This window comes from Thunnus thynnus, chromosome 9 (assembly GCF_963924715.1).
Source record: "Thunnus thynnus chromosome 9, fThuThy2.1, whole genome shotgun sequence".
NCBI lineage: Eukaryota > Metazoa > Chordata > Actinopteri > Scombriformes > Scombridae > Thunnus > Thunnus thynnus.
The window spans coordinates 18,121,183-18,148,963 of NC_089525.1; the positions used below are offsets into that span (position 1 = coordinate 18,121,183).

At 38.4% G+C, this 27,781-nt stretch overlaps 1 protein-coding gene across 1 annotated transcript in view; it reads left to right on the forward strand.

The window, feature by feature from the left end:
- LOC137189498 (neuronal acetylcholine receptor subunit alpha-7-like) overlaps nt 1–27,760 on the forward strand; it is a 38,599-nt gene extending 10,839 nt beyond the window's left edge. Inside the window, exons 2-9 of the mRNA XM_067599400.1 lie at nt 5,613–5,752; nt 9,300–9,344; nt 10,452–10,561; nt 20,937–21,184; nt 22,032–22,226; nt 22,839–22,925; nt 25,245–25,354; nt 25,480–27,760. Of these exons, the coding sequence (XP_067455501.1) occupies nt 5,613–5,752; nt 9,300–9,344; nt 10,452–10,561; nt 20,937–21,184; nt 22,032–22,226; nt 22,839–22,925; nt 25,245–25,354; nt 25,480–26,103 (1,559 nt within the window). The 3' untranslated portion in view covers nt 26,104–27,760. The remainder of the gene's footprint in view (nt 1–5,612; nt 5,753–9,299; nt 9,345–10,451; nt 10,562–20,936; nt 21,185–22,031; nt 22,227–22,838; nt 22,926–25,244; nt 25,355–25,479) is intronic.
- Nucleotides 27,761–27,781: the final 21 nt, after the last annotated feature.

Genomic DNA, 27,781 nt, shown 5'->3' on the forward strand with positions numbered 1-27,781 from the left:
GTAATGATCATATAGCTTTACGTCATGACCACCAGAACTAATTATTTCATCTTAATTTCTGGGAAATCATGTTATTATGTCATTTCAGCATGGCAGTCGGGTCAAAATACTACAATACACATGAGCTTGTGCTGCCGCTGCTATGAAGAAGAAGCCAGTCAGAGATGTGAATCAGAGCATTAGCGAATTAAACGCTTTGTCATAGAATGATTTGAGAACAAAGCATGCTGAGCAGAACATTTGAGGACAAAGTTGCTGAATTAACCGAAAATTGACCTAGAATCCACAAGTAAATTGATTTAAGCTGCAAACTGTAGTGCCTGTTTTCTCAATAGCATAACCTTTAGTTTCTGTCCACCATTAGCAGTGCCTGTCACAAATTTCAAGCTCAGTGATTGGATGTTTTTTCCTGAATTGTACCATGGGAGTTTTTATGCACACAGGTATTTACATTAGACATTAAGAACCAGAACTGGCTGTTCCTTTATTGCACTGATGATTAAATTCAGTTTTAATGCCAATCCAAGTGCTCCAACTGTGAGTCACATAAAATTTTCTATGGGGAAAATGAAACCAAGGGCGCCTGATATATCTCCTTCCACTTTGCAACATAATTTATGTTGTGGGTGTTATTTTAGTGTTTGAACATCTTTAAAATTTAACATTAGGGGCTGGAACGGCTCTCAGACTGATTGAAAGGCAAAGTGACACATTCTTGGACAGATTATCACACAACCACAGGGCATAAAGCATAGTGCATAAAGATATACAGACCAAATTTACATCTCTACATGTCTCACATTTTCATTTCCTCTTGATTCACCTTCAATAATCTCCTAGAAAGCTCTCATGTCCAATATTCTTCTAATAAATATAGATGTCGAGGAAACGCATGCACAAAGAAAATTGGCTTGGTCTCAGAGGAGACCTTGTGAATATGTGAAATGCATTAATATTTTGCGGGGTGCTGCCGAGCTGAAATAAAAGCTCCCCCTGGGCGCTGATACCCTTGGGGTCTTGAGGTGCCCAGAAGCAGTTTGGTTCTGCTTATTAAACTTGAACTAATTCTATACGCAGACACGCTGGAGCTCAGGGGCAACCTCAGTGTGCTGGATAACATACACACATCAGTCTACACAGGCTTTGAACACACACACACACACACACAACTGTAACTGTGTAGCCATTTGCTATAAATAATCAATTCCTTGACGTTACTGTCTCTGATTGAAGTAAGACAGGCTTCTACAAATCCTGACCATTTCTTTCAAAGGTGTCTTTCACTCATACTGTACTGACAAGTACAGTTAGCTGTTAACCGGGACAGAACGACTAAGCACTCTGATTTTTTGTAGCAACTTCATAATCCACAGTAACAAAAATAAGTTACACTTATCTGCTGTTTAGGATTGGACTATGGGTTGTGTTCAAAGGGCACATTTGTGACCTCATTAAAGGGGGCAGGAATTTATTCTCAGATGACATCACCAGGCTAGACGTCTGAGTTTGCTGCCCTGAACTAAGATGAATGTTTCCTCTTCCTCCAATGACAATACATATAAAATGTTTGACCTTTACATATTGAGATATTTATAAATAATGGACATATTCTCTGTTGTATGTTTTACTGATAATTGATCATGTAGATAATTCCACTAATGAATGACCTTCTCATAGACCTGAACAGGGCACACTGGTGACCCCTGACATTTCCTGTAATGACCCACATGGTGAAGGAGTATTGATCAGCTTTAGTTGCTTATTGTTAGCATGTCTGAGTTTAACACACACACACACACACACTTCTAAACACAGATATACTAATGATGACACTCATCTTTCTTCTCTTTAGCAGGGAAGTAAGGTTAATAGTGCAGGTTATGTGTGTTTGTGTGTGTGTATAAAAGACATTAAAGGTCAGTGCAGCTATAATAAAGTGACATCTAATGACGAAAGAAACAGTGATTTAGTTTAGTGTCAAAAAGGCAACTGGGTCAGAGGACAAATGCAAAAACAAATTGCTTTTTTAAACATAACTCTCAAAAGTACTTTTTAATATGATACATATTGTATATTTTTCTTCATCTTCTGTTCATCTTCTGTTAAGCCATGGTATTTATTTTGCTTGTGTTTGACAGGCAAAGCTGTCATGAAATGGCTTTAGGTTTAGTAATAACTGTGGGACAAGATAAAGGCGCAAGATGGACCACAATCCTACATTTCTATCCAGTCAATTTGCTTAATGTACATAAACACATAGGTGGTACCAGTAAAGGGTGGAAGAGGGTAATAAAGAAGATTATTAAGAAATAATTAGTAATAGTGCTTACATTAGTTGCATTTGCTCCATAACAGTTGTTTAACTTCTCATCAATGTTTTGTGTCACATATGTTTAGGTACTTAAACAAGACAGCTTGAAAAGAATTACAGCACTGTGCTATAGTTTGTTATTGGCCTAAATCCATCTAAATCAAAAGATATATTTGATTAACATAAGGCTGTTAAAAGTTTTCTTTACAATTGACTTTCTTTCCTCCCCATTGAGGAACACTTCTCCAGAGGGTTTTCTGTCATGCTCTTTAAACAAAAGGACAAAGGTGGAGAACAGGGAGATAAACAGAGAGGGTGCTGAACTAGCGACAAATTGTCCCACTCCCCCGCTCTCATTCCCTCCCTCTGCTGGAGTTTGTTTGATGAGGCTTCTCGCTGCGTTTGGAAAATGATGTCTTCTTGCCAGCTTCTCATATCAGCTTCATTAGTGAGATGATTAAAAAAAGAAAGGCATGGATCTATCCCTTCATCCCTGGTGTACGCTGCACACTGTTTGTGAATTAAAGTTGGCACAGTGGCTTATTTTATTTGATTATTTAATTCCTTCCGAACATGATTTTATGAGACAAGCTTCAACAGAGAATTCAGTTCTTCGTCACTGACTTTATTAGTTTAGTTATGTTTCTTTGGACCTCAGTTCACACATCACAGTGATAAATCACAAACACATAGGATGGAATACATGGTAAAGCAGCTGTAGTTGAGGCTGTATTCAAATTTGTGTGTGTGCATGCACATGTGTATGCTATATTTGTTGTGCATAGATGCACAGATTTATGACTTTTCTGTGCTGTGTATTGATTTATTGAGATTGTGTTTTTGTCTGTGCAGAGCCCATGAGCAAAACAGCTATTAGATCACTTGCCTGGGTGTCAATTCAAATATGTTTATAGACATAACATAGTCAAACTTCCACATGAGGAAGTGGGACCTGGATAGATGGCTGCACGGAAAGGAATGAATAAAGTCTGATCATGTATTAATCAAGATTGGGGTGACTCCTTAGGAGCAGTGAAAGGGATTCTGCTGCGCTGGGCAGCTTCTCGTAGCTCCTCTCTCTCTGACCTCAGGCTCAGTCCTGCCATAACTCTCCTCATTACAGCCTTAATGGGCCAATCAGCACCATGCTGGGCCAAAGGCACACTCCACTCCCCTTCACAGCTTTACAGGGCTGTAGAGCTCTTTCCCTACTTCTCTTTAATCCTCTCTCCTTATTTCTCACCCACACTGCATCTTATTTTTCTCTCTGTCTGTTTTCATATTTCACTTTTGCCCTTCGCTTTCTCACACCGTGTCCAAGTGTACTTGTACTGTATGAGGAGTGATTATACTGTCTGGTCATGGGGTGACCTGCTGAGCACTGTGTCTGCATATCAATGACAGGTTGTGCTCATTCAATATGTTAGAGAGTGTATTATTGTATCATGTTTTTTATGTGTGCCTGTTATCAGCTACATTTCTTTGTGTCTGTTTATCATATATCTGTGTACATGGAAAATGTTATGTGAATGCTCTTCCGAATCTATATGCTTTTTATGAGAGTGTGTGTGTATTATGTTTTTTTTTTTTGTCATCACATGGATCCAGGAAGTCAAAGCTGGATATCATGAGACAGATTCATGTGTAATTTGATCTGCTCATAAAGAAACAAATGTGTCACATATGAAGGGAAAATTTAGATTTGGGCCTCTGCCTGCAGTGTGAACATTGTCCATATTACGAGTACAAACTATTGAGCTAACTAATATGTGAATGTTGCAGATTCCCATCTTAGTTCCAATGAACCCAAGATCATGTCATGAATTTATGCTTTTAAAGAATATGCTCTCTTTTGCTTCTCAGAAATAAATAAGGTCTTTGTCATTAGTGCTGGAAAACAAAATCCTGGGACATATTTTTCTTTAATTGCTGTTGTTTGTGGTGCAGTCTTATTTGAAGACACTGACACCATTTTCTTGAATATTTTTGGAAAAGTTGAAAAAGGGGAAAAGGAAACTACACCAGAAATAATGCACTTGGGTCTCAGTGTCCCCGCCCCCCCAAAAAGTGTCTTTAAGGCTGAATATGAGACTAAATAACTTGTAAGAGAGAAACTTTTCTTTAGTGCACTGTGTTTATTTTATTTCTAAATGTCAATAAAATGTCTTTTGTGTTTGTTTGTGTTTGTATGTGTGTGTGTGTGTGTGTGTGTGTGTGTGTGTGTGTGTCTTTATTTTGGGACAAATGGAAAGTACTTGATGTCTGTGGAAGGTGAGGTGGAGAGGATCAATAATGGTGATGAGAGTCAGGCCAACAAACACATCATCCTAATCACCCTGCACCATAGACCACACAAGCTTACTTCTGCCACTCTGCGTTTGTGTGTGTGTGTGTGTGTGCATGCTTCAGTCTATGGATGTATGCAGATTTCAGCACATGTGTCAAAATCGTCAGCTCTGCAACTGACTTCCCTCTTTTGCATTGTTCACACCAAAGGTCAGTTTAAAGAATTTACTGTATGAATCAGGGACCATTAGAGCAAATAGGTGCAATATATATTTGAAAGACCACTAGGCAAATTATAATCTGGCCGCAGGCTGGTGCAAGCAAAGCAAGGTTACAAGGTTAAGTAGACTATTAAAGCTACTTTCTGGATTAGATTTCAGCCTCAGTCCACAAGAATATGTGCCAAGGTACAGTTTGCAAAAAAAAGATAGCCTAAGCCAAAACACTGATAGCATTTAAAAAAAAATCTGCTCCTGAACATAATTATTTCAACACTAGATTTATTGTTTAAAAATGGAAAGAGAAAGACTACGCACATTGTGTCTGTAAATCAAGAAGTGACCTTCCCAGACTGACTGTAGTGACTGGAGGGCTGGCCTTTCAACTCTGAAATATGTGGTAACTGCTGGTGCTTATCTGTGACAAAATAATCTGAAGTCAAAGATCCACTAACTAGCTTTATCTTTGCATTCAACCTCTTCACACAGTATTCGTCATCAAATGGAGCTGGCTTAGGTGTTATCATATGTCATAAATTCCACACCAAAGCTCTCTGGCTTCCCACTGACCAAAATCAACCAGCAGTCAGTGGTTAACTGGAGAAAGTTCAAAGAAGACATTTACAGGGATGCCAAAAACAATCCAGAGACAAGTTTACAACTACTTGTTATCATGTTGCTAAAGATCCACACTTCCACAGAGGTTTTTTTGAACATTTTTTAGTGAATATGGTGCTTTTTATTCCAAATAATCACCACACAAACCACTTTTCCTCTTGTTTCTTTTGTTCTCCCAGGGTCCCTGCAGGGTGAACACCAGAGGAGGCTGTACAAAGAGCTTCTGGCTAATTACAACCGACTGGAGAGACCTGTCGTCAATGACTCAGCCGCCATCCTGGTGGAGCTAGGCCTCACACTGCTGCAGATCATAGATGTGGTGAGGACAACAGTATTTGTTGGTATTAATAACGTGTGTGTGTGTGTGTGTGTGTGTGTGCATCTGTGTATGACTTTCAGGGACATACACCAGACATAAGAGCAGTTGATTGGGGACAGGTTGTGCAATTGAGGCAAAAGCTGTGTCCCCAACTGGTAAAATGCTGATTTTTGGGTAAATGGTTAAGGTTAGGGTTAGAGTTAGGTCTAGGCAAGTCGTAGTTGTGGTTAGGGTAAGGGTAAGTCTCCAGGAAATGAATGTAAGTCTATGTAAATAACCCAAAAGTGACTTAAGTAAACCTGTGTGTGTGTGTGTGTGTGTGTGTGTGTGTGTGTGTGTGTGTGTGTGTGTGTGTGTAGGTCTGTCATAGGCTACTTTTGGGGACAGATTTCTGACTAAAGACCAGTTGATTGGGGACGGCCTGTCCAACTGGAACAACAAAACAACAAAAGCCGTGTCCCAAGTTGTTAAAATACTTATGTTTGGGTCAGTGGTTATGGTTAGGGTAAATCTCCAGGAAATGAATGTAAGTCTATGTAATGTCTCCATAAGTGACCTAGGACAACTTGTGTGTGTGTGACAGAGTATTGGGCGGTGGAAAGTGTACATAGGTGGCAGGTTATGTGGTTTGTGTTATGGTGGGCATGTGTTGTTTAATGGAAACCTCAAGTGTGCTTCCGACTATTGCATAATTTACATTTTAGTTATTTAGCTGATGGACTCTATATGATGGCAACAGGAAAAAAGCCATAAACACAATCATCGCAAGTAAGGGTCAGCATCACAGTAATGCATTGGATCGATGAAAAAACATTCCATTGTCACTGAATGATGATGTATGGCGGACAACTCTTTAGTAAAGAAGTCCCAGAAAAAGAGATTGAAATGTTTGAAAATGAAAAACTAAAAAAAATATTTAAATGTTTTTAAATCAAATTACATTGTGATATGTAAAAAGGTTGGATATACAGTATGTTTTGTTAGGTGACAAACTAATATAACAAATAGTTTCTGTGAATGTGTTTTATTCGGATGAGTGTATGTTTGAAGCTGTGAGCATTCATGGAATACGTGACACATTCAGTGGACAGTCTGTGCTTATGAAACAGTAACATTTTGGTGGAAATAATGCACTTCTGCTGTCTGACTTCTATTACATAAAGACCCTCTGGACTGGGACACATGATAATTTTTGCCACACACACAAGCACACTGGGGACTTTGAGATCTTCATACACTGTTTAACTTTATCTCTTTAATGCTCTCTTGCAGACTAAAATCATAACTAAACTGAAATCTTGTATGTCTGATTTCTCTATTAACACTTTTAAATCTATATTAATCCAGGGAAATCTGGCTGAGAATGGTTGCTTTTCTGCAGCGATTCCAAGTCTTCTTTCACTTAGCACTGATTATTTACTTTTCCCATCCACATTTTCACATGTTGTTTAAACTGTAGATCAGAGATGTCAACCTCTGCTCCTCACTGTCCTGACAGTGCATGTGTCTACCTGAGTTTGACACCTTGACACATTCCCAGTTTATGAAAATTACCATCCCTTCCTCTGTCCTTCAACCCATGACCTAGAAATCAATTCAGGTCAGAGGCCAGCAAATCCTTCAACTGGTTGGTAAAATATGTTTTTTACTTTCACGGACGCTTTGAGTGAGATACTTCAGCTGCAGTCAAACCAGCCATTCAGATGTTTATAATAGTTTATATGAACTGTTTCTGTAACATGACAAGGTAAAAATCACACCTTTCAATTCACTTGAAACATCTTTCATCCCATCTGCTCAAAATTAACATGTACGCTGGACTTTTAATGTACAGATGTCATGGGAGCACCGATGGTTCGTTCATCTTATTTATTCATCAGCTTTAAAGAAAACAGTGTTGACTGGCTGGTGTTCACATGTTTTTAGGTCAGTATAGGTAAAATCCTTCATACAGAGACACATAGAAAAGAAAAGAAGCACACATGCACACATTTATCTAACAGAAATATAAAAGTAAAGAAGTGTTTGCAGATGGTTCACTGTGATTGTAGAGAACACAAGGTTTTAGTTTCCTTTTTTATGGGTGGAATCCACCCAGGATCAGTTTTTCTGCATTGATAGGCTTTTCATTGCCCATGTATACTGTCAAATAAGTGTTCCTGGAAATGTGGATGAACACTCCTGCCTGTATAAGAGTTACAAGCTTGGCCTTTTGATAGTAGAGTGATGGACAATAAATATTTTACTTCAAGTGGATTAAAGAAAGTGAAGTCTGTGTCAGTGTGTATATTGTGTGTATGTTCACCATCAGCAGAATGCTTCAGGCGTTCTAGTATTCTGACCTTGAATAGTGAGGTAAAGTTAATATTTTCAAGTAATAAATTTTACACGACCCACAGTACTATTTTTGTCATTTCAAAAAATTGCAAACACACACACACACACGCAAACCACTGGGGGATTTGAAATCCTTGAGGAGACACGCATTCCAATCATTACCTTCAGCTGTGACTTTTGCACCATCATCTGGGTCATCTGCTTTCAGAAAAGACATTATTAAAGTGGTTTCCATATGTGTCACATTTCCAACTCCAAACTCAGAAAAAAGGACTTATAGAGGAGGAACAAAAGATGGATGTACAGCGGATAAACCGATCCAATGCTTTGAAATAGGAAACCTTTTTGATCTCATGCAGCCTTTCTGTTTCTCTTAAGAATCCATGTAGGTATTCATCTTCACACTTTTTTTATTCTGAACTGAGAGATAAAATTCTGATGCTTGCAAAAATGCTAATTTCTTTAAGCTTTAAGCTTTAAGAAAATGAGCAACATACTGTAATTTCCCAAATCTTATATAAAGTAGCTTTGAGTCCATTTTGAAAAACATGTTGAAAACATGTTTATGTTTATATGTTGTTTATATGAAATTTGATTGCTTTTGATATTTTTAATGCTCTGGATTACTCCTCATTTATGGATAATTAAGGTCTGTATATGATCAGTAGGCTGTTTGCAGTAGTGCTCCTAAATTGATACAGTGATGACAACATTCACTAAAATTTCCAGACTGTGTTTAAATGATAACGTACACCTTAATGAAAACTTAATCTGTGAGTTTAGAAAAGAAAAAGTCAGAGCGTTACTTTTGTAATTGTATTTTTGTCTGTGAATATTATTTTATTCATCTGATGTTTTTTTGGTAGAGACACCATGACATTTTAAAGTTCATTACCACAGTGTAAACCCACTAGGACTTTTGTATTTTAAGTTGCCTTAAAAGGGCTGTAATTTGTAAGATGGCTCCACTGTGAAACTGTTCAACAGAGCTACATTTGGTTACATAAAACCAGTTTTTACACAGTTTTAAATAGCCTGGTTTGTTCTTTTTTGGATATGCAAAACAACTGCACTGACTTGCTGATGACAAAGCCCTTTCCACTATATTAAACTATATTAAATATGGATTGGCCTGGTTGTCCTCTCTTCTATAAAAGAAAAACTTATTCTCTTTTTTCCTCCTCTCTTTCTCATCTTTTTCTGTCCTCAGGATGAGAAGAACCAAGTGCTCATGACCAACGCCTGGCTGCAGCTGGTGAGTGGCAGCTCATTATCACCAATTTAATGTTTTTAAATTATATTCATTGATTTTATTATCCAATTATCTTCTGTGAGTGTGTCTCTCATTACTAGTACAACTACATTAGATACAATTTTAACAAAACACATCCAGAGACACTGTTTATTTCCTGGATTAATTATTTGTACTTGCTCACAGTCTAAAAGCAATATCCGTCCATCCATCCATCCATGTGCATATGTGTGTGAGAGAAATAGAGAGAGAATGCATTTGTGTGAGCATGTTCAACGCTGGCATCAGCATACTCAAGAAAGCTTCACTTTAGGCAGACTGTCAAGCAGAAGGAGAGGAGGAGAATAATGAAGAGGGAGGGAGGAACAGTGCAGCATATTTAAGCAGCATATTTAAGTGGAAGTCAACTTGATTGTTAATGCCAACGGGCCAAAACTTCTACAGATAGATTCATAGCCTCGAGCCAAAATAATCTGTGCATCAGTTATAGGTTTTTCAAATAGGACACAATTTGCGCAGTGCTTACTGTTAAGTGCAACTGAAATCTCAACTTGATGCTGAGAAGTCGTGGTAGCTTGAACAAGTAGATTACAAGAAGCAGAGAGAAGAACCATCTCTAGCTAGTTGTACTGGTGGTTATTGGTTATATACAGTGCTGCTATCCAGAGTTCAACAGAAAGCTATACATGAGGATCTGTTAGTCAAAGCAGATCTGAAAGTAGAGTATGTGTGCATGAGATCCACAGTAGCTGTTTCACATTGAATGTAGCTGTTTTATAACTGCAGAAAGCTGGTCAGAGGCTGCTACGTTTTAAGCCTTGTAGTATACCTGTCATGGTTAGAAACATGTTTTCGAAGAATTCACTTTTCTTTCTTTCCTTGATCACTTACTCTATTTTCATTTCCAAGATATGACCCTTCTCATTTCATCTGCCTTTTCCTTGTAAAATTTAATTAGATTAGTTCAAGTAGCCGTTAGAAATTAAGGGATTTTTCAGAGTTGAAGAGTTTAAGAGTTATTGCATACATGTAAAAAAAAAAAAAATGAATAAATAAAAAAAAAAGGAACATCATCTGAAAGTCTCTTATGAAAATTTCTCTCTGTCTCAGTATTGGACAGACATCTACCTGAGCTGGAATCCAGAAAAATACCCCGGCGTCCAGAACCTCCGATTCCCTTCAGACCAGATCTGGACCCCTGACATCCTCCTTTACAACAGGTCAGAGCTGCCTGCTGCTACTCATCACCACTTTACTTAAGTTGGAAAAGTGGTGACTTTTTTCCTTCCTTTTTAAATATTGTTCTATATATGTTTTGTTTTTGTTTTGTTTTTTTCTTTTTTGGGTAATCAAGTGTAATAAAATAGGTGTAATCTGACACTGTCACTCCTCTATAGCAGATAAACACACCTGTCAGAGACGGAGTGTTTTCTTACTGTTTTTATTTTTGAAGAAGTGTATCGGGGGAGTGAAATATCATTCTAATCCTTCTTACAAGCCACTATTTTATTAAATTCTGTCTTTAATCTCTACAAACCGTAGCAGTGTCAGGGTTACTATAAACCAGACTGATAAATAATCACACCCAAACACAAAAGCCAGTGACACAGGCAGCAGGAGGAGAGGCTGCATTTTAATAACTTAAACAGAGATTTCCCTGCATTTATGCAGCTGATGGATTTGCCCACTGATAGAAAATTGCCATGATAAATACTTCATGCACTCTTTCTGTCAGTGACTAAATCTCAGCTGTCTCAGCTCAACCTGTTGATGTAATGTAGTAGCTGATAAAGTCTGTCAGTCTCTTTGGGAATAGCCTCGCCTGTTATCAGTAAAGATACTAATGTCATAAATAAAAGCAGGTAATTTTTCTTCATATTAAAACAAAAAGTCGCTGTTTTTTAAGGAGGCATTAGGTCAAAGTATTTTATTTTTATAAATGTCGCTGAGTGAGCTCATTGCACTTAATGATTCAGGTCATGCTATTGCTGTTTGCTAATCAGCTGTTCGTCACGCTTCTGTGTGTGGCGCTCAATTAAAAATGTGGGCCAGTTGTTTTTCTCCAAAACAACTAATTGCACTGGGTTTGCGTGCTTGAGTGAGAGATGGATGATTGGGTCTCAGACAGAGGTGAGATGGATAGATTCAGTCACAAAGAGAAAGACAATGACACAGATAAAGTGTGTATATAGCCATCCATGGAAAGAATATTGTAAAACAAGGGAGATAGACAGCTTTGCTTTTGATCTTCACTGACATTAAGGATGGATGGAAGGATGGATGGATGGATGGATGAATAAAGGAACCTCAGATGTTTCTCTTCATGCCCGTATTTCCCACACAAACACACACACATCATTACAGGGAACACGAGGACAAAACAAAGGTTTGGGCGTATTAACCCAAATTTTAAAAGCTCAGCTTTTAGACCTGCCAGGATTACCCATCCTAATCTCTCTGCTCTCACCCCTCTCTTTCCCCATCTCTGCCTTTTACCCTCTGCCTCCCTCCCTTCCTCCCTCTCTCCCTTCATCATCCATCCTGCCTTACCATCTCTCCTCTCCTCTTCTCTCATTCCATTTGTGGCTCCCTCCGTCTCTCTTTCATAACTCACTGTCTCACCATAATTCACTCTATTCAATCAACTCTTTCCCTTCATATTTTATCGTTCCCAGCCTTCAGCGCTCCTCTCTATAAATCATCCCATCTACCTGTCTCTGTCAAGGTGTCAGCATGTTACTCTCCTCCTTTTATGTCTCGCTAGTTTCCTGACTCTCCTCTCTGTGTGTTACTTGGCTGCCTGCTCAAAATCTGTGCACACATGAAAACAAAAACTCTGTCTTCTAAAAATGCCTTAAGATATTTCTAATTTGCTTTGCCAAATATGCTTGGATTATGTTCAATGGAAATATGTAATTTTTTTCAGGAAAGTGTACAAAGCACCGAACTTTGTTGTTTAGGTTTAGGCTTCTAAAGCTAAGGCTACGTTAAGGAAAGGAAAGTTCTTTTGCTTTTGGTTAAATATTGTACATGTTCAGACCAAAAATGCCAGTGCAGCATTATAGTGCAGGGGTGTGCAGTGGTGAGGACCCAGTTGTGTGATGTAATGCTGTGAACTTTAATCCCAGACCCGGCCAACTTTCCTCCATTTCCCTGCCTGCGAACCCAAACAAATGGACACAAATGGAGTCAAGCCTGTAATTAGGCACATCGATGCTTTGTTTTTTTGCTAATGTTAGCAGTCTAACATACTCACAATGACAATGCTAATGGATCATGCTGATGTTTAGCAGGTACAGCATTTATGTCTTGTAGGTATTTGGTCATAAACCAGGACAGGAAAAATCAGAGTTTTGACCTGAGGATGGCGCTAGATTTTACGGTTATCCTGTGGGTTCATCCTGTGGGTAACCAATTCATCTAGTAAATGTTGAGATATTTCACTTTAGAGGTGAAAATTTTGATCTGTTGCCAAATTTCCCAATAATCTGTCCAACAGTTGTTGAGATATTTAAGTCTGAACCAAAATGATGGACAGGAATAGGTTCAACGTGCATTTTCTCAGTATGTTAAATTAATAGCATTACGTTTTCTATTTGCTAATGTAAATAAGTTGTATTTATTTTTTAGGACACAGGATTGAAAACCAAAAAATACATTCACAACAACTTGATGAGATCGGCCATTTCTATTTCAGTATGGTTAATTGAAAAAAAAAAATCTGTGTTGATGTTGCTAGTTTTCTCCCTCAGGCTGTTGGTAACCTTGTTGAAGTTGGCGGATATGAACAATAATGTGAAGCTGGAGGGGAAGATTCAGTTAACAGTCGAGCCAGAAGGTTTACATGCACCCTGAGGAGAGATGAAAATTTATAGCAATTCCAGCAATAATATGGATCGCTGCTGGAAACACACACACACACACACACCAAATTAATGACACCACTCACCTCTAAGCTCCTCTTCTCCACCACATCCACTAGTGCACAGTAAATATCTATGCACACACATGCACACAAGTTTAGTATGTGATGCAATCCAGCTCAGGGATGCACAAAAGCACATGTGTGCAGGCAGTACACACTTCACCAGCACACTGCATACACACACATATACTCTGTCACACCATTACAGGCAATAATGGTAGAACACACGCCATTACTCAGTGGGCCACCAGTGCACAGCCAATAACACGGTGCTACACTCTTTTTGTGTTGAATAGCGGATACATTCAGACTTAATACAATGCTGCTCAGGTGAGAGCTCGCCATAAATCCATTCATAGGTTTCTATTGTTTTAATATGAAGTTAATGATGTTTAGGATGTCAGATACCATCTCAACATGGAGCGTGTTCAATGAAAAGAATAGAAAAAATCTGATATTGTCTGTGATGAGTCATTCAACTCATATTATCCCAGTGTGAAATCTCTCATATCACTCTCATATTGCTTTTCATATTTTCAGATCATCGCACTCTCACTGAGTCACAATGATGTTTCACGCATGGATAATACATATTGTGAGTCATGGATTTACCATCCAGACCATATCCGGGCATACTGCCTGAGGAGAATATTTTCTTATTCACCATATTTGCAATGGTTTCATACGGTGATTGACAGCAGCCATCTTCCAATTCAGATCAAAAGGCTTTTAACTGTATGTCAAGGTGTTATTAGCATGGCTCAGACTAATTGGCTATTTTTTACTTGACTCTTGAAAAGTAAACCCTCTGGTGATATGAGATTATCCTCCCATTCCAATCTTCTGGCTATCACCCCCTTTGTTATTGAATTTATTGCAAACATGGGGCAGGACACACAAGAAAATCCAAAGAACTGAATACATCAAGTCTCAAAATGTTGTGCACTTGGCCTCTACTGAAACAGAGTAACATGTTTATACTGAAGCTGCTCCACTTCTTTCATGAGAACTGTAAACTTTCATGTTGGTTGTTTGGCTCCATCTCGTTTGTCATAACGGCTGATAAGCCACGAGGGTTTGTGCATGCATGTGTTCGCATGACTGTTTTGTTTAAGCTTGTTCTTGTGCATGAAGTGGTGCATGTGGGATTGTGTTTGCATAAGGAATAGACAGATATAAAACAGATATATAAGCCATTGACCCCCTCTCTGATTAGAGGTAAAAGTCAATGGTCTCACTTGACTGAGGATCGATGAGGCACATGAAGGACGTCCAACTCAGGTAAACCACAGACAGAATCCTAATGCTGGCAGCAGGGAAGGTGGATGCACAACACAGACAGAGCATTGTGACAGGCCATAAAGATGGAAGGGGAAATAATCAAATAAATGGGTAGTTTGGGGGATTTTTTTTTGTATTTAGATGGATGGATGGTTGAATGACTGGACAGATGGACTGATTCAATGACTTTTCTGTAATTACTTAAATGAACAAACAAAAGAAAAAGAAAATATGGAGCAGAAGCATAATTTCCATGATATAACATACATTTCATAGAAGGCAGACACATCTTTTTTATTGATGTGTATGTATGTATGTATTCAAAGCACATTTTCTTTTGGAATATGTGTTTTATAAAAGACCCAGTGAACATGAATGTGATAGTAAAAACATTTTTCTGTAAATCTCTACAGTAAATGATGTTATACTTAAGATTTGTTTAAAATATAAGCTGAACCAGTCATTATTTGCATGTGTGTGCATATGTGTATACAAAGTGTTAAAAGAGTACAGTTTGAGGGTATCAAGTCCAGTACTGTCCTATGAATATCACTTTTACCTGAGAAGGTTAGCACCCAGGAGCCTAATTAAGTAAGTAAATTAGAGCTGCAATGATTAGTCGATTAACTAATTAGTCGATGGTGTCTTTTGTCTTCTACAATAATAAACTGAATATATTTGGGTTGTGGACTATTGGTCGGGAAAAAAACAAGACATTTTAGATTGCATCTTGGACCTTGTGATTGTCATTTTTCACCATTTTTCTAGAGTTTTATGGACCAAACGACTTATTGATTAATCAAGAAAGTAATAACTTAATGGATAATGAAAATAATTGTTATTTGCAGCCCCAAAGGGGCTTAACATTAAAAACACTGAAAAGCATGATAATAACAAGATTTATATTTAGAAAATAGAACATAAAGACACAATGGAGTTCCTGTTCACAATTGTTATTCTTCTTATCAACAATATGGGAGTTTCCATTATAAACATGTTTTTAGAATTTTATCAATATCAGGTTCAAGCTCAAGTTTAATTAGTGACATTACCATTTGCCTATTTGCTGGAGTTTCTCACAAGATTAAAAAAAAAGAATTTACACTTAGAACAATTATATAACATATCATTATCCTAACAAAATCATTCCAGTCCTCCTGTTCCATCTTTCCTTACTTACTTGCTGATTTGAAGATGAAGATGTTTTAAGTAATCTATTCCGCATGGCTCATTATGTGTATTTGCGCTCTGCCTGTATTTCCTAGTTATAAATATATCCCACTGTAAAATGGAAATATACTGTACTTCTTGCCTGCAGCTTCCTTGCCCATCTAGTTAACCACAGAGCCTTAAGGCTGTCAAACAGAATGCCTGATGTCAAGACCCCCTGAGGCTGTTTAGTTGAATGCTTCATTCCTGGGATATGACATAACACACATGGATGGATAGGTAAGGAGGCACTGACCTGTGTAGCTCTAACTGTGAGTCGCTAACAGCTTCAGGGAAGGTGTTAGCTTTCTCCCCATGAGCGATAAGCCTTATATTCTTGTTTAGCGGAGGAGCGCTCTTTTCTTCTTATCTGTCTTGATGTGGAAAAGTTAAAATAAATGTTTACAATGAAATAATATCATAGCTAAGGGCAAAAATGTACTCTGTGGTCCTTGTTGCTCTTTTAGCCTGAGAAGCCTGAGGTATAAAAATCAAATCACAACATTTAAGGCACATGATATTATTATATTATGTATTCTTGCTTAAAGACTTCATTTTAAAGATTTAACATATTTTTAATTGTACATGATAATTTATTCCACCCTGCATGGCTTTCTGTCTATCGTAGATACACTTCTTTATGTTAGGACTTCCTTCTTTTTGTCATTAGTAAATCTGTGTGCGTGTGTATCTGTGTGAGGACATCAGCAGGTGTTGAGTGAGTGAGATGAAAGCCTGGTGACTCATGTCCCATGGTGCAGGAACCTGTCACTGCCACCATTGTCATTGTTGGTCGGTCTCCCCCATACCCAGCTCTCACATGTCCACAGTACTCCGTCTTTAGTGTGTGTGTGTGTGAGGGTGCATTGTGCAAATATGACCACTTTCCATTCTCCCAGGGCTATCGCTTGTCACACAACACACACAACTTGTCACAAATGTATGTATTTTTAATAATTAAAATGTGAACATTGCAGAAAAAGATCATTATTTCAAAGTATTTTGTCTCAAAATATTACAGTATTTTGTCTTAACAGGAATATAAAAAAATATTCTAATGTCCTGACGAGATAATTGCATTTGCTTTCAGTCCATCTCTATCTTGAAGAAAGCTAAATAAAGTTGTGGAAAACAACTCGTCTCACTCTTCTGGCACATTTCACATTTTAAAACAGGGAATGCGTTCCACTGTCTCTGTGTGCATGACCTAATGAAAAAAAAGTTGTGTGGTACTGCACATCTCTACTTACTGCTCTGCACATGTGCATATATTGTACAGTATGTACTCGAAATTCAAAACACACACACACACACACACACACACACACACACACACACACACACACACACACACACACACACGCACACACAAACGCACACACACTCTGCTTTGATGTGTGTAAGCGCTGATTGCAGGAAAGCGCACACCGTCAGATAAAGTAAGGCCCAAGCTTGAATAATTCATCGCATGACTCCGCCTTGGCAAACCCACACATCCCTTCCCCCGGTACCCAGAGCCACAGCTGATAACAACACACACAGAAGAAATAAATTACAACACTTAACCCCACTGAAAAGGTAAATCACTCAATCTCAGGGAAGGCAGGGACAAATAAAATGGGTCCACCTACAAATTCTCTTAAGATGTAGGCCATGTTCTTTTCTCAAGGCTTTGAAAGAAGCTCTAGGATGTTTCTGACAAACTGGCGTTATCTCTTTTGCTGGGGACTGAATTGAGTGTGCTGATTTGTGAGTGGATGTATAGATGTATTGTGTGCGCCTTTAGACTGTATGTATGTACAGCTGACAATGTACATCCAAGTTGGTGTGGATAGTGAAAAACTCTCCACTGGGTTTTTGTATGGTCTTTAATGACAAACGCTGCACTTGGCTGATAGGAATGTGTGTGAGTGTGCATTTCAGGGGCATTGCATAGAATGAATAAAATCTCCATGCTACTATACTACTAATATTTATTATTCTTTCCCACTACTAAAAACTGACAGGAGCCTGTAGAGGGGGGATTTTGTCCTCAGTCAGTCATTTCCCTGCCTGATTATTGAGTTTTCTACAGTATCAATTTCCTTTTTTCTTGATGTGGTGTTGTGTGGGGTTGCATTTCAGCAACATTTCCTACTGCTTTTGCCTCTGCACTCAATTATTTTCTGATGAAAAACTACTAGTTTTCTCAGTCAGAACATGCTTTAAGAATACCACATTTATCACCCACAGCAACCTGGGGGGATACTACTTAACTTAACTGCAACTTAAATGTGAACATACTGGATCAAATTACAAGTACAAATCTGTGAATGTGTTGTTTATCATTTTTAATTTCATGTGATATTTATAGCATCCAAAATAATTATTTCCCGTAGCCCTAAACTTTGGACCATGTTTTGCAGTTTTTTCGGTATTTTCCATGATAAGTTTTTCCTCTTTTTGCTTTCTAGACCAAAATGTTGTACATTTTTCAAAATGCAAAACTTGGCTTTAGCTGATGAAATTTAATTCAGAAAACTGAAATTAGTTGGGGGCTTTAAAAATGCTCCTGTTCCCTAAATGTTGCATGATGTTGTATATGACTGTCCTGTGGAGGTTTTTATTCAGTTACCTCCATGCAGACTGTCAACAAGTGAAAAATCTGCTATCACTCCTGGGGGTAAACTGTCTCCTTAGAAAAACAACTGACAAAGTGTTGTGCCTGTTGTCTGGCTGATGAAAACAGATTTAAAACAAGTGTTATGTAACTGTAAATGGGGGCATGTAAATCCAGATAAATTTTGACATTCAATTAAATAACATTAGTTTCTCTTTGAGGGGAAAAGGTTAATCCAAAACACATATAGCACAACAACAAATTGTATTTTCTATATTTTTCTGAAGTTTCAAAATAATCACTGGTTAATGTTGAATATAAATCAGCTCTTCTCTTCGGCTTCCTGCATGGTGTCCCTAAGGGTGTAACAACAGGGAAGAAATAAAAATTAGTGATAAAGAAAAGGACAGAGCTAGTTGCTACAGTGTAGAATCTATTTGTATGAGATTGTTGGCTATATACTATACACAGAAACAAAACAGAAGGTACTGCCTAAATTCTCTCAAAGTTCACACATTGCCTCTGGCACTTTATTTAAGAGTTCACACTCTCACCAACACCAGAGGAGCGACTCTTTAATACTTAATTAGAGTTCAGCTGGAGTGCCAGAGCTGAAGTAGATCTAGGGTTAGATGTCTTGAGCATTTCTTTTTAACTGTAAGTGTACTTTGTGTCCCCAGAATTTCAGTACATACAGTTTCTACTACGTTCAACAAATTCTTCAAGTTACTTATTGACTTTTGAGGTTTTTTGAGAGCAATGTTAATTTTGACAAGAAATTTTAATTTAGTTTTAGTCATAGTCGCTTACTGAAAATTGTACTTGGTTAAAGTCACATTTCAGTCCTTTTTGGTTTTGTTTTAGTCAGGATTTAGTCAGTGGAACACAGTTTTAATTGTAGTCTAATTTTAGTTAATGGTTTAGTCATAATTTTCTCAGACAGTTTCATGATACTATAATGGATTTTGCCGAAGGACATTTCTCCTGGCTGTAAAAATTCCGTTTAGAAGTAAGCATACCTCAAACTACTGTACGTGTTCAGTCATCTACCGTTACCATACTTTTTTCATATATCATATGAAAACAAATGCCTAAAGTTTGTTAGAGAAAGTGCAATACAATCATATTTCCTTCATGTCGTATTTATTTTCTGCATATATCTACAACACATAGCTACTTGTACTTTTTCCCCATTTAATTTTTTATTAGGGCATCAAAAAGCCGTCAAATTTAACTGTATGCCCATTTTGATTAAATTTTTGTTATTAGGGCATCAAAACACCCATTAAACAAGCATTTAACTGTGTGCAAAACGTGTTTGTTTTCACAATTTATAATAACCCTACTTCATAAATAGAAAGTACATAAAACAGTACAAAAAAGACAAACTAATTAAAGTTAAATTGCTTCTTCCCCTCTCCCGTTAAGCGGTCGATTATGTGGTTGGACGAGTTGCATAAATTAGTAAGAAAATGCATAAATTAATAAGATGTTTAGGATGGTCTGTGTGTGTGTGTGTGTGAGAGAGAGAGAGAGTGTCCGTAAATGCATGTGTTGGTTATATGCCGAAGTGTGTGTGTACATGTGCGCATGCATGTGTCGGTGTTGCGAGTGTCGGTTTTATGCGGGGGGATGCAAACGTGAAGAAAAACAACCAAGGCTTTAAGATGGCTACTGTGATCTAGGTTGTCCGCCAGCTATTTCATCTCATCTTTACTCGTCAGGGCATAATGAACAGAAATTTCGCTGTAACTTTTGTTGTCAATATTTTTTAATTTATGCTGTCATTACAATTTAGTCATGAAAATAAAGGTCGTCAATGAATACTCATCATCAAATTTTAATTGGCAAAATGAACACTGTTTGAGAATCTGACAAGTCAAGTCAATTGCATCTCAAACTTTGAATATTATAAACTTTGCACAAACAAAGCCTGTCCATGGTAGCAGGTTGTGAACTGAGGAACCTTGAAGGAGGCATCTGTGACTTTTTCTCATGTCACTGATTTGGTTCCTGTCACTGCTTATTTGGCGTAGCAATGGAAGTAAATAATTAATTTTCCTTAACCATGGATTTCACTTGGGTTTTAAACGTCTGTATGTGGGTTAGAGGACCGAAGCCGCAGGCTGGTTGATCCACAGGTGGCTGGATAGATACATCAAGTGCCTGCTCACTGCTGTGGCAGGTTAATTTGAAACAGCAAAGAGACTCTCAGGCCTGTTATACTTTTTTCACTCAAACAAATGACCTCAAACATACAGATATGATATGCACTAAAAACCAAATATCTACTTTTCATAATACTTAATTTGTCTTTACCAAATGTGCAGACTATTGTTGATTGGAGCAAACAAGAAAAAATTAAAAATTACCCTCTTCTGACATCGTCCATCAAAGTCTACATTCAAACAAATTGACAAAACCCATTTTGAAGTAATTGCCAGCTTGTGGTACACGAGCATGATGTCAAAAACAATTAAAAAGGTAATAAAGAGATTTCAACAAAACACACCTTTAGCTCACAGCCAGATGATTAAATGTTTGAACACACACACATTACTCTCTGTTAATCTCTCTCCAGTGCGGACGAGCGCTTCGACGCCACCTTCCACACCAATGTACTGGTGAATGCGTCAGGTTACTGCCAGTACATCCCCCCCGGCATCTTGAAGAGCACCTGCTACATCGATGTGCGCTGGTTCCCCTTTGACGTACAGAAGTGCGACTTGAAGTTTGGCTCCTGGACACACAACGGCTGGCTGCTGGACCTCCAGATGCTGGATGTGGACACATCCACTTACATATCCAACGGCGAGTGGGATCTTGTCGGTAAGTGGGTTTTTCACTGCAAGTATAACTATCAGGGTAGATGAACGTACTTGAGAATCCATAGTGATTGTATAATTCAATAAGAGCACAAACAACTTTGAAAAAAAGAGTATAACAATACACAACAATCCCTTGCCTTCTTTAATCAACATTTTTGATGGTTTTTAAATATTATAAGCTGAAATATTATGGCACAACTGACTGAGACCCTCTTTTAACGTCTACACAAATAAATTTAGCCAAAATTAAAGAATTACTGTTATATAAATTTCAGTCTTCATTGTGGGACATCATTTCGATGGTTGTAGCTGGATGAACTGGAAAGGGGACATTTTTTGGAAGACCTCCCAAGTGGGGTGTTTCCAGCTGGGACAGAGTAGCAGCAGATCCAAGTGCCTGAACCCCCGTGGGTGTTGGTTAGCTGGAAATGGGTGTCAGACATGAGCAGATGGCATGCAATAGCAATGTTTGACACATTGGCAGGCAAATAGCCAGACCATATGTGAGAGCAGCACACCACATCCCCAGAGTTGGAGTTCAAGGTGAGTTCTACTATGACGAATCAAAAATTATTAAATTTTTTTTTGTTTTCCTCTTGTTTGGCTTTTTACTTTTAGTATGAACTTAAAGTTCATCAAAATAAAGGCAAAACAAAATTCACTCAGATCCACTCCAGTCGATCATGTCATTGGTGCATTTCCTGTTGTCCATGAATTATTTCACCCATCTTTCCATTCATCCTTTTTTCCATCCATCTATATGAATGGATACATGAAAAGATGGGATCATTACATTTGGTAATTACAGGAATAGGTGCACTACTTGTATGTGTGTACTCGTCTCTCAGGTGTTCCAGCCAAGCGTAATGAGCTGTACTACGAGTGCTGCAAGGAGCCCTACCCTGATGTGACGTTCACGGTCACTATGCGACGCAGAACCCTGTATTATGGACTCAACCTGCTCATCCCCTGTGTTCTGATCTCTGGCTTGGCCCTGCTGGTCTTCCTGCTCCCTGCTGACTCTGGGGAAAAGATCTCTCTGGGTGAGGGGATGCTGAACACATATTCTTTGGATGAAATGACAACTTAAATGAGTTTTAAAATGTGTTATTGATTAATGAAAGAAAGATAGAAGGAAGGTTTTTGTATTTTTTTAAAGTAGGCCTACAGTGCATTTGGAAAGTAAAAAACAAAATCAAAACTCGGACTAATAAGGTTTTCATATACCAGTTTGAAGGTGCTCATACAAATACTCTTACAACTATAAACCAATACATAAACATAATGCATTCTTGTCATTATGAATCATATAGCAAGCCATGAATAAACGCATGTCAAATCCCCTTGGAATAATTGAATTTTAAAATAAGAGTCTTGCCACTAAATTCATTTTGGTATTCTATCAGTGCCTGAGTTTTGATGAATAGCCATCTATAGGTGAGCAGTCACAAGTTACAAAGTGTTTGAGGGATTTCTGGAGCTGTAACCTATCTTGGACACGTCAGAGCTGACAAATGGCTGTAGTCATAAGAACATAACTGATTATATACATAAGTAATTACAAGAATAATTTCACACACCAGTGACCCTGATCAGATAATTTTGTATATGCTTATGCTCTCTCTCGCTCTGTCTCTCTTGATCTCTGTCTCAAGGTATCACTGTGCTGCTTTCACTGACTGTCTTCATGCTTCTGGTAGCAGAGATCATGCCGGCCACGTCCGACTCTGTTCCTCTCATCGGTGGGTTATAATTTTGTGTATGTGTGTCTACATGTAGCATATTGTAATGTATGAATGTAGAAACACCATGTATGAAGCGGCAACTATGCTTCTCCAGGCTGCACATATGCAAACGTACACTGGGGTCACTCTGAGATGTTTATGTTACTGTTTCTTTTATACTTGCATGTAGTATGTTTGTTTGTTTTCATCTCAGTTTTGGACCTGCCTCCCAGCAGAAATTGAATCTGCGTGATGCGTTATTGAGAAGATGTGTGTGTGGCTCCTCTGCATGTTTCTGTGACCTACAATTACTCATAACACCCTACTCTGTGAAGGTTCACAGAGACGTTTAAGTGTATCTTCGGAGAAGCATAATTCCAGTTTAAGAAGGGAAGTCATTTTCCAGACAGGTGTTCATTTTTGAACAAGAGCTCACCAGAGCTATATTTGGCACTGTATTACTGCTCAAGCATGGTTACTCCTTGTGAAAGGCTTAACCGATTGATGGAAAAGGGTTTCTTAGAAAACAGCCAAACAGCCTAAAGTGACTATAATATTGATTCAGTCTGTCAACACACAGACATTACTGGCCAGTTCACAGTAACAACTTGACTATCCCTGAGAGTATTTCTTGCACTTCCAGTAAACACCAGTAATATAAAACATGCATTATTGTTGAGTTTTTTCAATGTTGCCAGTTGCCTGACCTCTAAATACACTATACAGTATATGGTCACCTGAAAAAATAATGATTTAAAACCCATCTTACGGTTTAAGCTGGGGTTTGGTTTGAGTAGCTTGAGGGCATCTATACATCATTCACACTGCCCCTGGACAGTGGCTGGAGTAAACTGGGTGGCCAGAACTAAAGCTGTCAGCACCATTAATAGGCTGTGAAACATCTGATTCTCTACTGAGGAGGAAAGAAAGGGGAAAAAAGGAGGATGGAGAAATAAAGGATAAAGGGAAGAGGCAAAGAGACAAAGAGGAGGGAATGAATAACCTTTGGGACTAAAGTTGTCAGAGAGAGTCTTCAAAGGCTTTGTGGAGCAAGTGAAGAGGCAGGCGTGTTAAAACTCCAAGCACACAACACATACTTTGAATTATAACTGCTGTTTTACAAAATGAAACATGCCATACATAGTATTAATATACAGTACAAGTGTATTGATCCAAGTAGTGTTTAGCTAAGTGCCCTCACTGAGCAAAGCTTGATAGATGCTTCATCAACAGAGTGATTATTATTATCTTTATTTCCCACACACAAGGCCAACTGTGACACTTTTAGAGGGCTTGTTAAAATGACTCATGCCCCTTTACAACACAGTGGCTGAATGTGGATGTGAGTTATCTTGGCTGCTTGAACTCAACTGTAAATATATGAAACACTGCTGCCTGAATGAGAACATGTGTCTTTTATCATCAGCCCTTAATCACCATATAAGCTAAGTGTGTTCAACTCATTGTAGTTAATTTAGTTAGACCTATCTAATGTGTTTCAAGACAATTTGGCTTAGTTCATTTTAATTCTGTTTAATCATAATTTTTAATTTAGTCAGTCAGCCATGAACAACATTGAGGTTTGTGACTGAATGTCTCACAATTATATTTTGGATTATTTTATATCATATCTTTAGTCTTCTTTTGACACTCCTCCCAAACAAAGTGATTAGTGATTTATCGTCAATCTTCTTCCACCTCTTGTAAACACATCCTTCAACACCATTTTCAGTGTTATGGCTCTTATTTCTTCACTCGTCTCTCCTCCCATCTCATTGTTTTATCATTTTCTGCTCCACCTCTCTTTTGATCTTCTCCTTCTGCTTAAGTCCCCCTCCCTTTCTCCTCCCATCTTTCTTTCCATGACCAAACAAATAAGGTTGTTTGTGTGCTTGTGTGTATGTGTGTGCGTGTGCAGGGAGAGAATAAAGTGTTCAGTTCAGCACTCTCTTACTGTTCCCTTAAGTGGGTGAAAACATCCCTCCAGAACCAGCACTAATCTCTCTGTCTCCTACTCTTTTTTGGTTTGTTTACCCCTATTCTCTGTTTTGTCAGAAATTTTGCATAGATTTGTTTCCCCTGTTTTTAGTCCAAGTGTGCATCTTTGCCCCTTGGCAATGTAACTTATTACACAGATTGATCACATTTACTTTCCTTTCATGTTAGTGTGAAATCAACCTATTTTTTGGAATTAATTCAAGCTTAATGTTTTACCTGTTAGTACATGTTAATTAAATGACCATGGGGTAGTTTAAGAGGGGCTAAAAAGTAAAGAAATACATTACCTTATATGTAAGTTAGGGTTTTTAAGGTTGATGTTTTCTGTGTACTTGGCAGCTCAGTACTTTGCCAGCACCATGATGATTGTGGGAATGTCTGTGGTGGTGACTGTTATAGTCCTACAGTTTCACCATCATGACCCTCAGGGAGGCAAGATGCCCAAGTGGGTAAGTGACTGAAACTGATTTAGTCAGATTATCATTACTATTGTCATTGATAACATTTAGCACAAATGCCCAAATTTGCAGGATTATGTTACATTGTATGTGTGCCACTGCCTCTCTTTTCTCAGGTTCGAGTGGTTCTGTTGAACTGGTGTGCCTGGTTTCTGCGTATGAAACAACCTGGTGATGAGCGCAAACGCCCCGGTTACAAGTACCGTCACGCCTCCCAGCATCACTCCAGCACCAGCTCCATTGAGATGGGTGCTCTTCCAAGCCTTACCGCGCCGCTCTCCCAGACTTCCTGCCCACCTTGCCCCACAGGCACCTCCAATGGTTCCATGAGCCTCTACTTCGGCAGCTACCACCCCATAGATAGTCCACACTGCCCACCTTCTAGCGACTCAGGAGTAGCGCTAGGGGGACGTGCCCATGGTTCCATCAGTGAGGAGGCTGGGCCACCTGGAGGAGTTGGCAGTGGTATTGGAAGCCTGGGAATGGGTGTTGGAGGTGGGATGGGAGTTGGTATCCCCCCACCAGAGATCCAGCGCATCTTGGAGGAGGTGACCTACATAGCCCAGCGGTTCCGGGACCAGGATGAGGCTGAGGCCATCTGCAGCGAGTGGAAGTTTGCAGCAGCGGTGGTAGACCGGCTGTGCCTGGTGGCCTTCTCTCTCTTCTCCATAATTTGCACCTTCACCATCCTCATGTCAGCACCCAACTTCATAGAGGCTGTTTCCAAGGACTTCACATAGCTGGATGCAGCAGCAGGAGAGAAGTAAAGAAGAAGGGGCAAAACGATAAGAGATAAAGAAGTGAGAAAGTGGAAAGGGGAAGGAAAAAATGTAAAGAGCAGTAGGAAAGTGGTTCCCAACCTACAGCCTATATGAAAGGAAGTGGTGGGTTACACAGATTTTTATGAAAAGAAGAAAACTAGGTGCAAAAAAAGTAAAGCCTTGGGGTTCTGCCAAACTGCTGAATCATGTAGTAAATTAGACCAGTCAGGAGACAAAATCAGAACAATTGATGAACAAGTAATTACAAAGACACATCATTATTTTACATGATCACATTCTAAATTAATTGAAAACACACTGATTCATAGTCCCACTTATTCTTAATGTCAGTGACAAATTGTTCATATCTAGAAGAGGAGAAGAAGGCAGAAGGCTGGGAATCACTGGAGCAGTCGAGGAGGGCACAGTTTGAATTTTCTTTTTCACATTTGGTAAGATATCAATAAGGCGAAGATAATGATGCTTATTGCCTTATTGAAAACTGTGTATAATATTGTAAAAATATTGTATTATCTGCACTATTCATTTAAAAACTATGTTCATACATTACACATTACAATGACACAAAGGCCCACTTCACTGCATCTTCTCTGGTTGATTTCAGTCATCTTAATTATTGTTGACCTGTATGTGCAAATCCACACACATATGTACAAATACTGCCTCTGTCACACACACTCCAAATGTTCACTCTCTGAACTCTCATAAAGAAGCTTTTTCTGATGATGTACCATCTCTGTAATAATGTTAGGTTAGTTACTAAAATGAGATGTTTCACTGTGAACTTTGTTGTTTTTTTGCTTTCACTTTGACCACTAGACACAACTGTATTGCTTTTACACAAATGTGGAGCCCTTTTCATTATTTTTCAGGTATATCAGAGTAGGAATGCTTATTTGGGATCACTTTTCACTTCATCTCGCCTGTTTTATTTTAAACTATCAAATCTGTAATGTAATAAGAGTAGTTTGGAAAAGAGTAATATTGAGAACAATTAGTATATTGTATCAAAATGCAGTGCTGACTGGAAGGAAGCGGTGTTGACCAGTTAAACAAGATGCACAGCTGTCAAATACAGCATGTTGAATATTGTATTGTACATCTCTTAACCATCTGGTCTGACACTATACATGCTAAATAATTTTAATAATTTTCTGCAGAAACATTGTCAAGTATTGCTGTAAAAATACCCATATTGACGTACCTTAAAAAGATGAGCAGGAACATTGAACTTCTTGGAATTCACTGTACATAAATGATCACTGAAGATGAAGAGCGATGTGACTTTTGAACCTCTGACAACACAGACAACAGTTAAAGGCTTGACAGGAAGAGGAATACTCCACAGCTCAAACTTCCAAACTTTCATGAACTTCCATCACTGGAGAATATACTGTAGATTTATAAAAGGCCCCCGTGTCAGTGTGTTTTGTAGAGGGAGCCGAGTGACTGATGTACACAACAAAGTTGTTAATGTATTTAGTTTTCACTTCCACTTCCCAACCATCTCTTTGTTGTAGGTACAGTCATTGGTCTCTTTTTCTCTTTCTCTGTCTTTCCAAGTGTGAGTTTTTGGCTTTCTATGTTAATAAAAGTCTATTTATTCTCTGTATAACAGACTCTGTATAGATCTGTG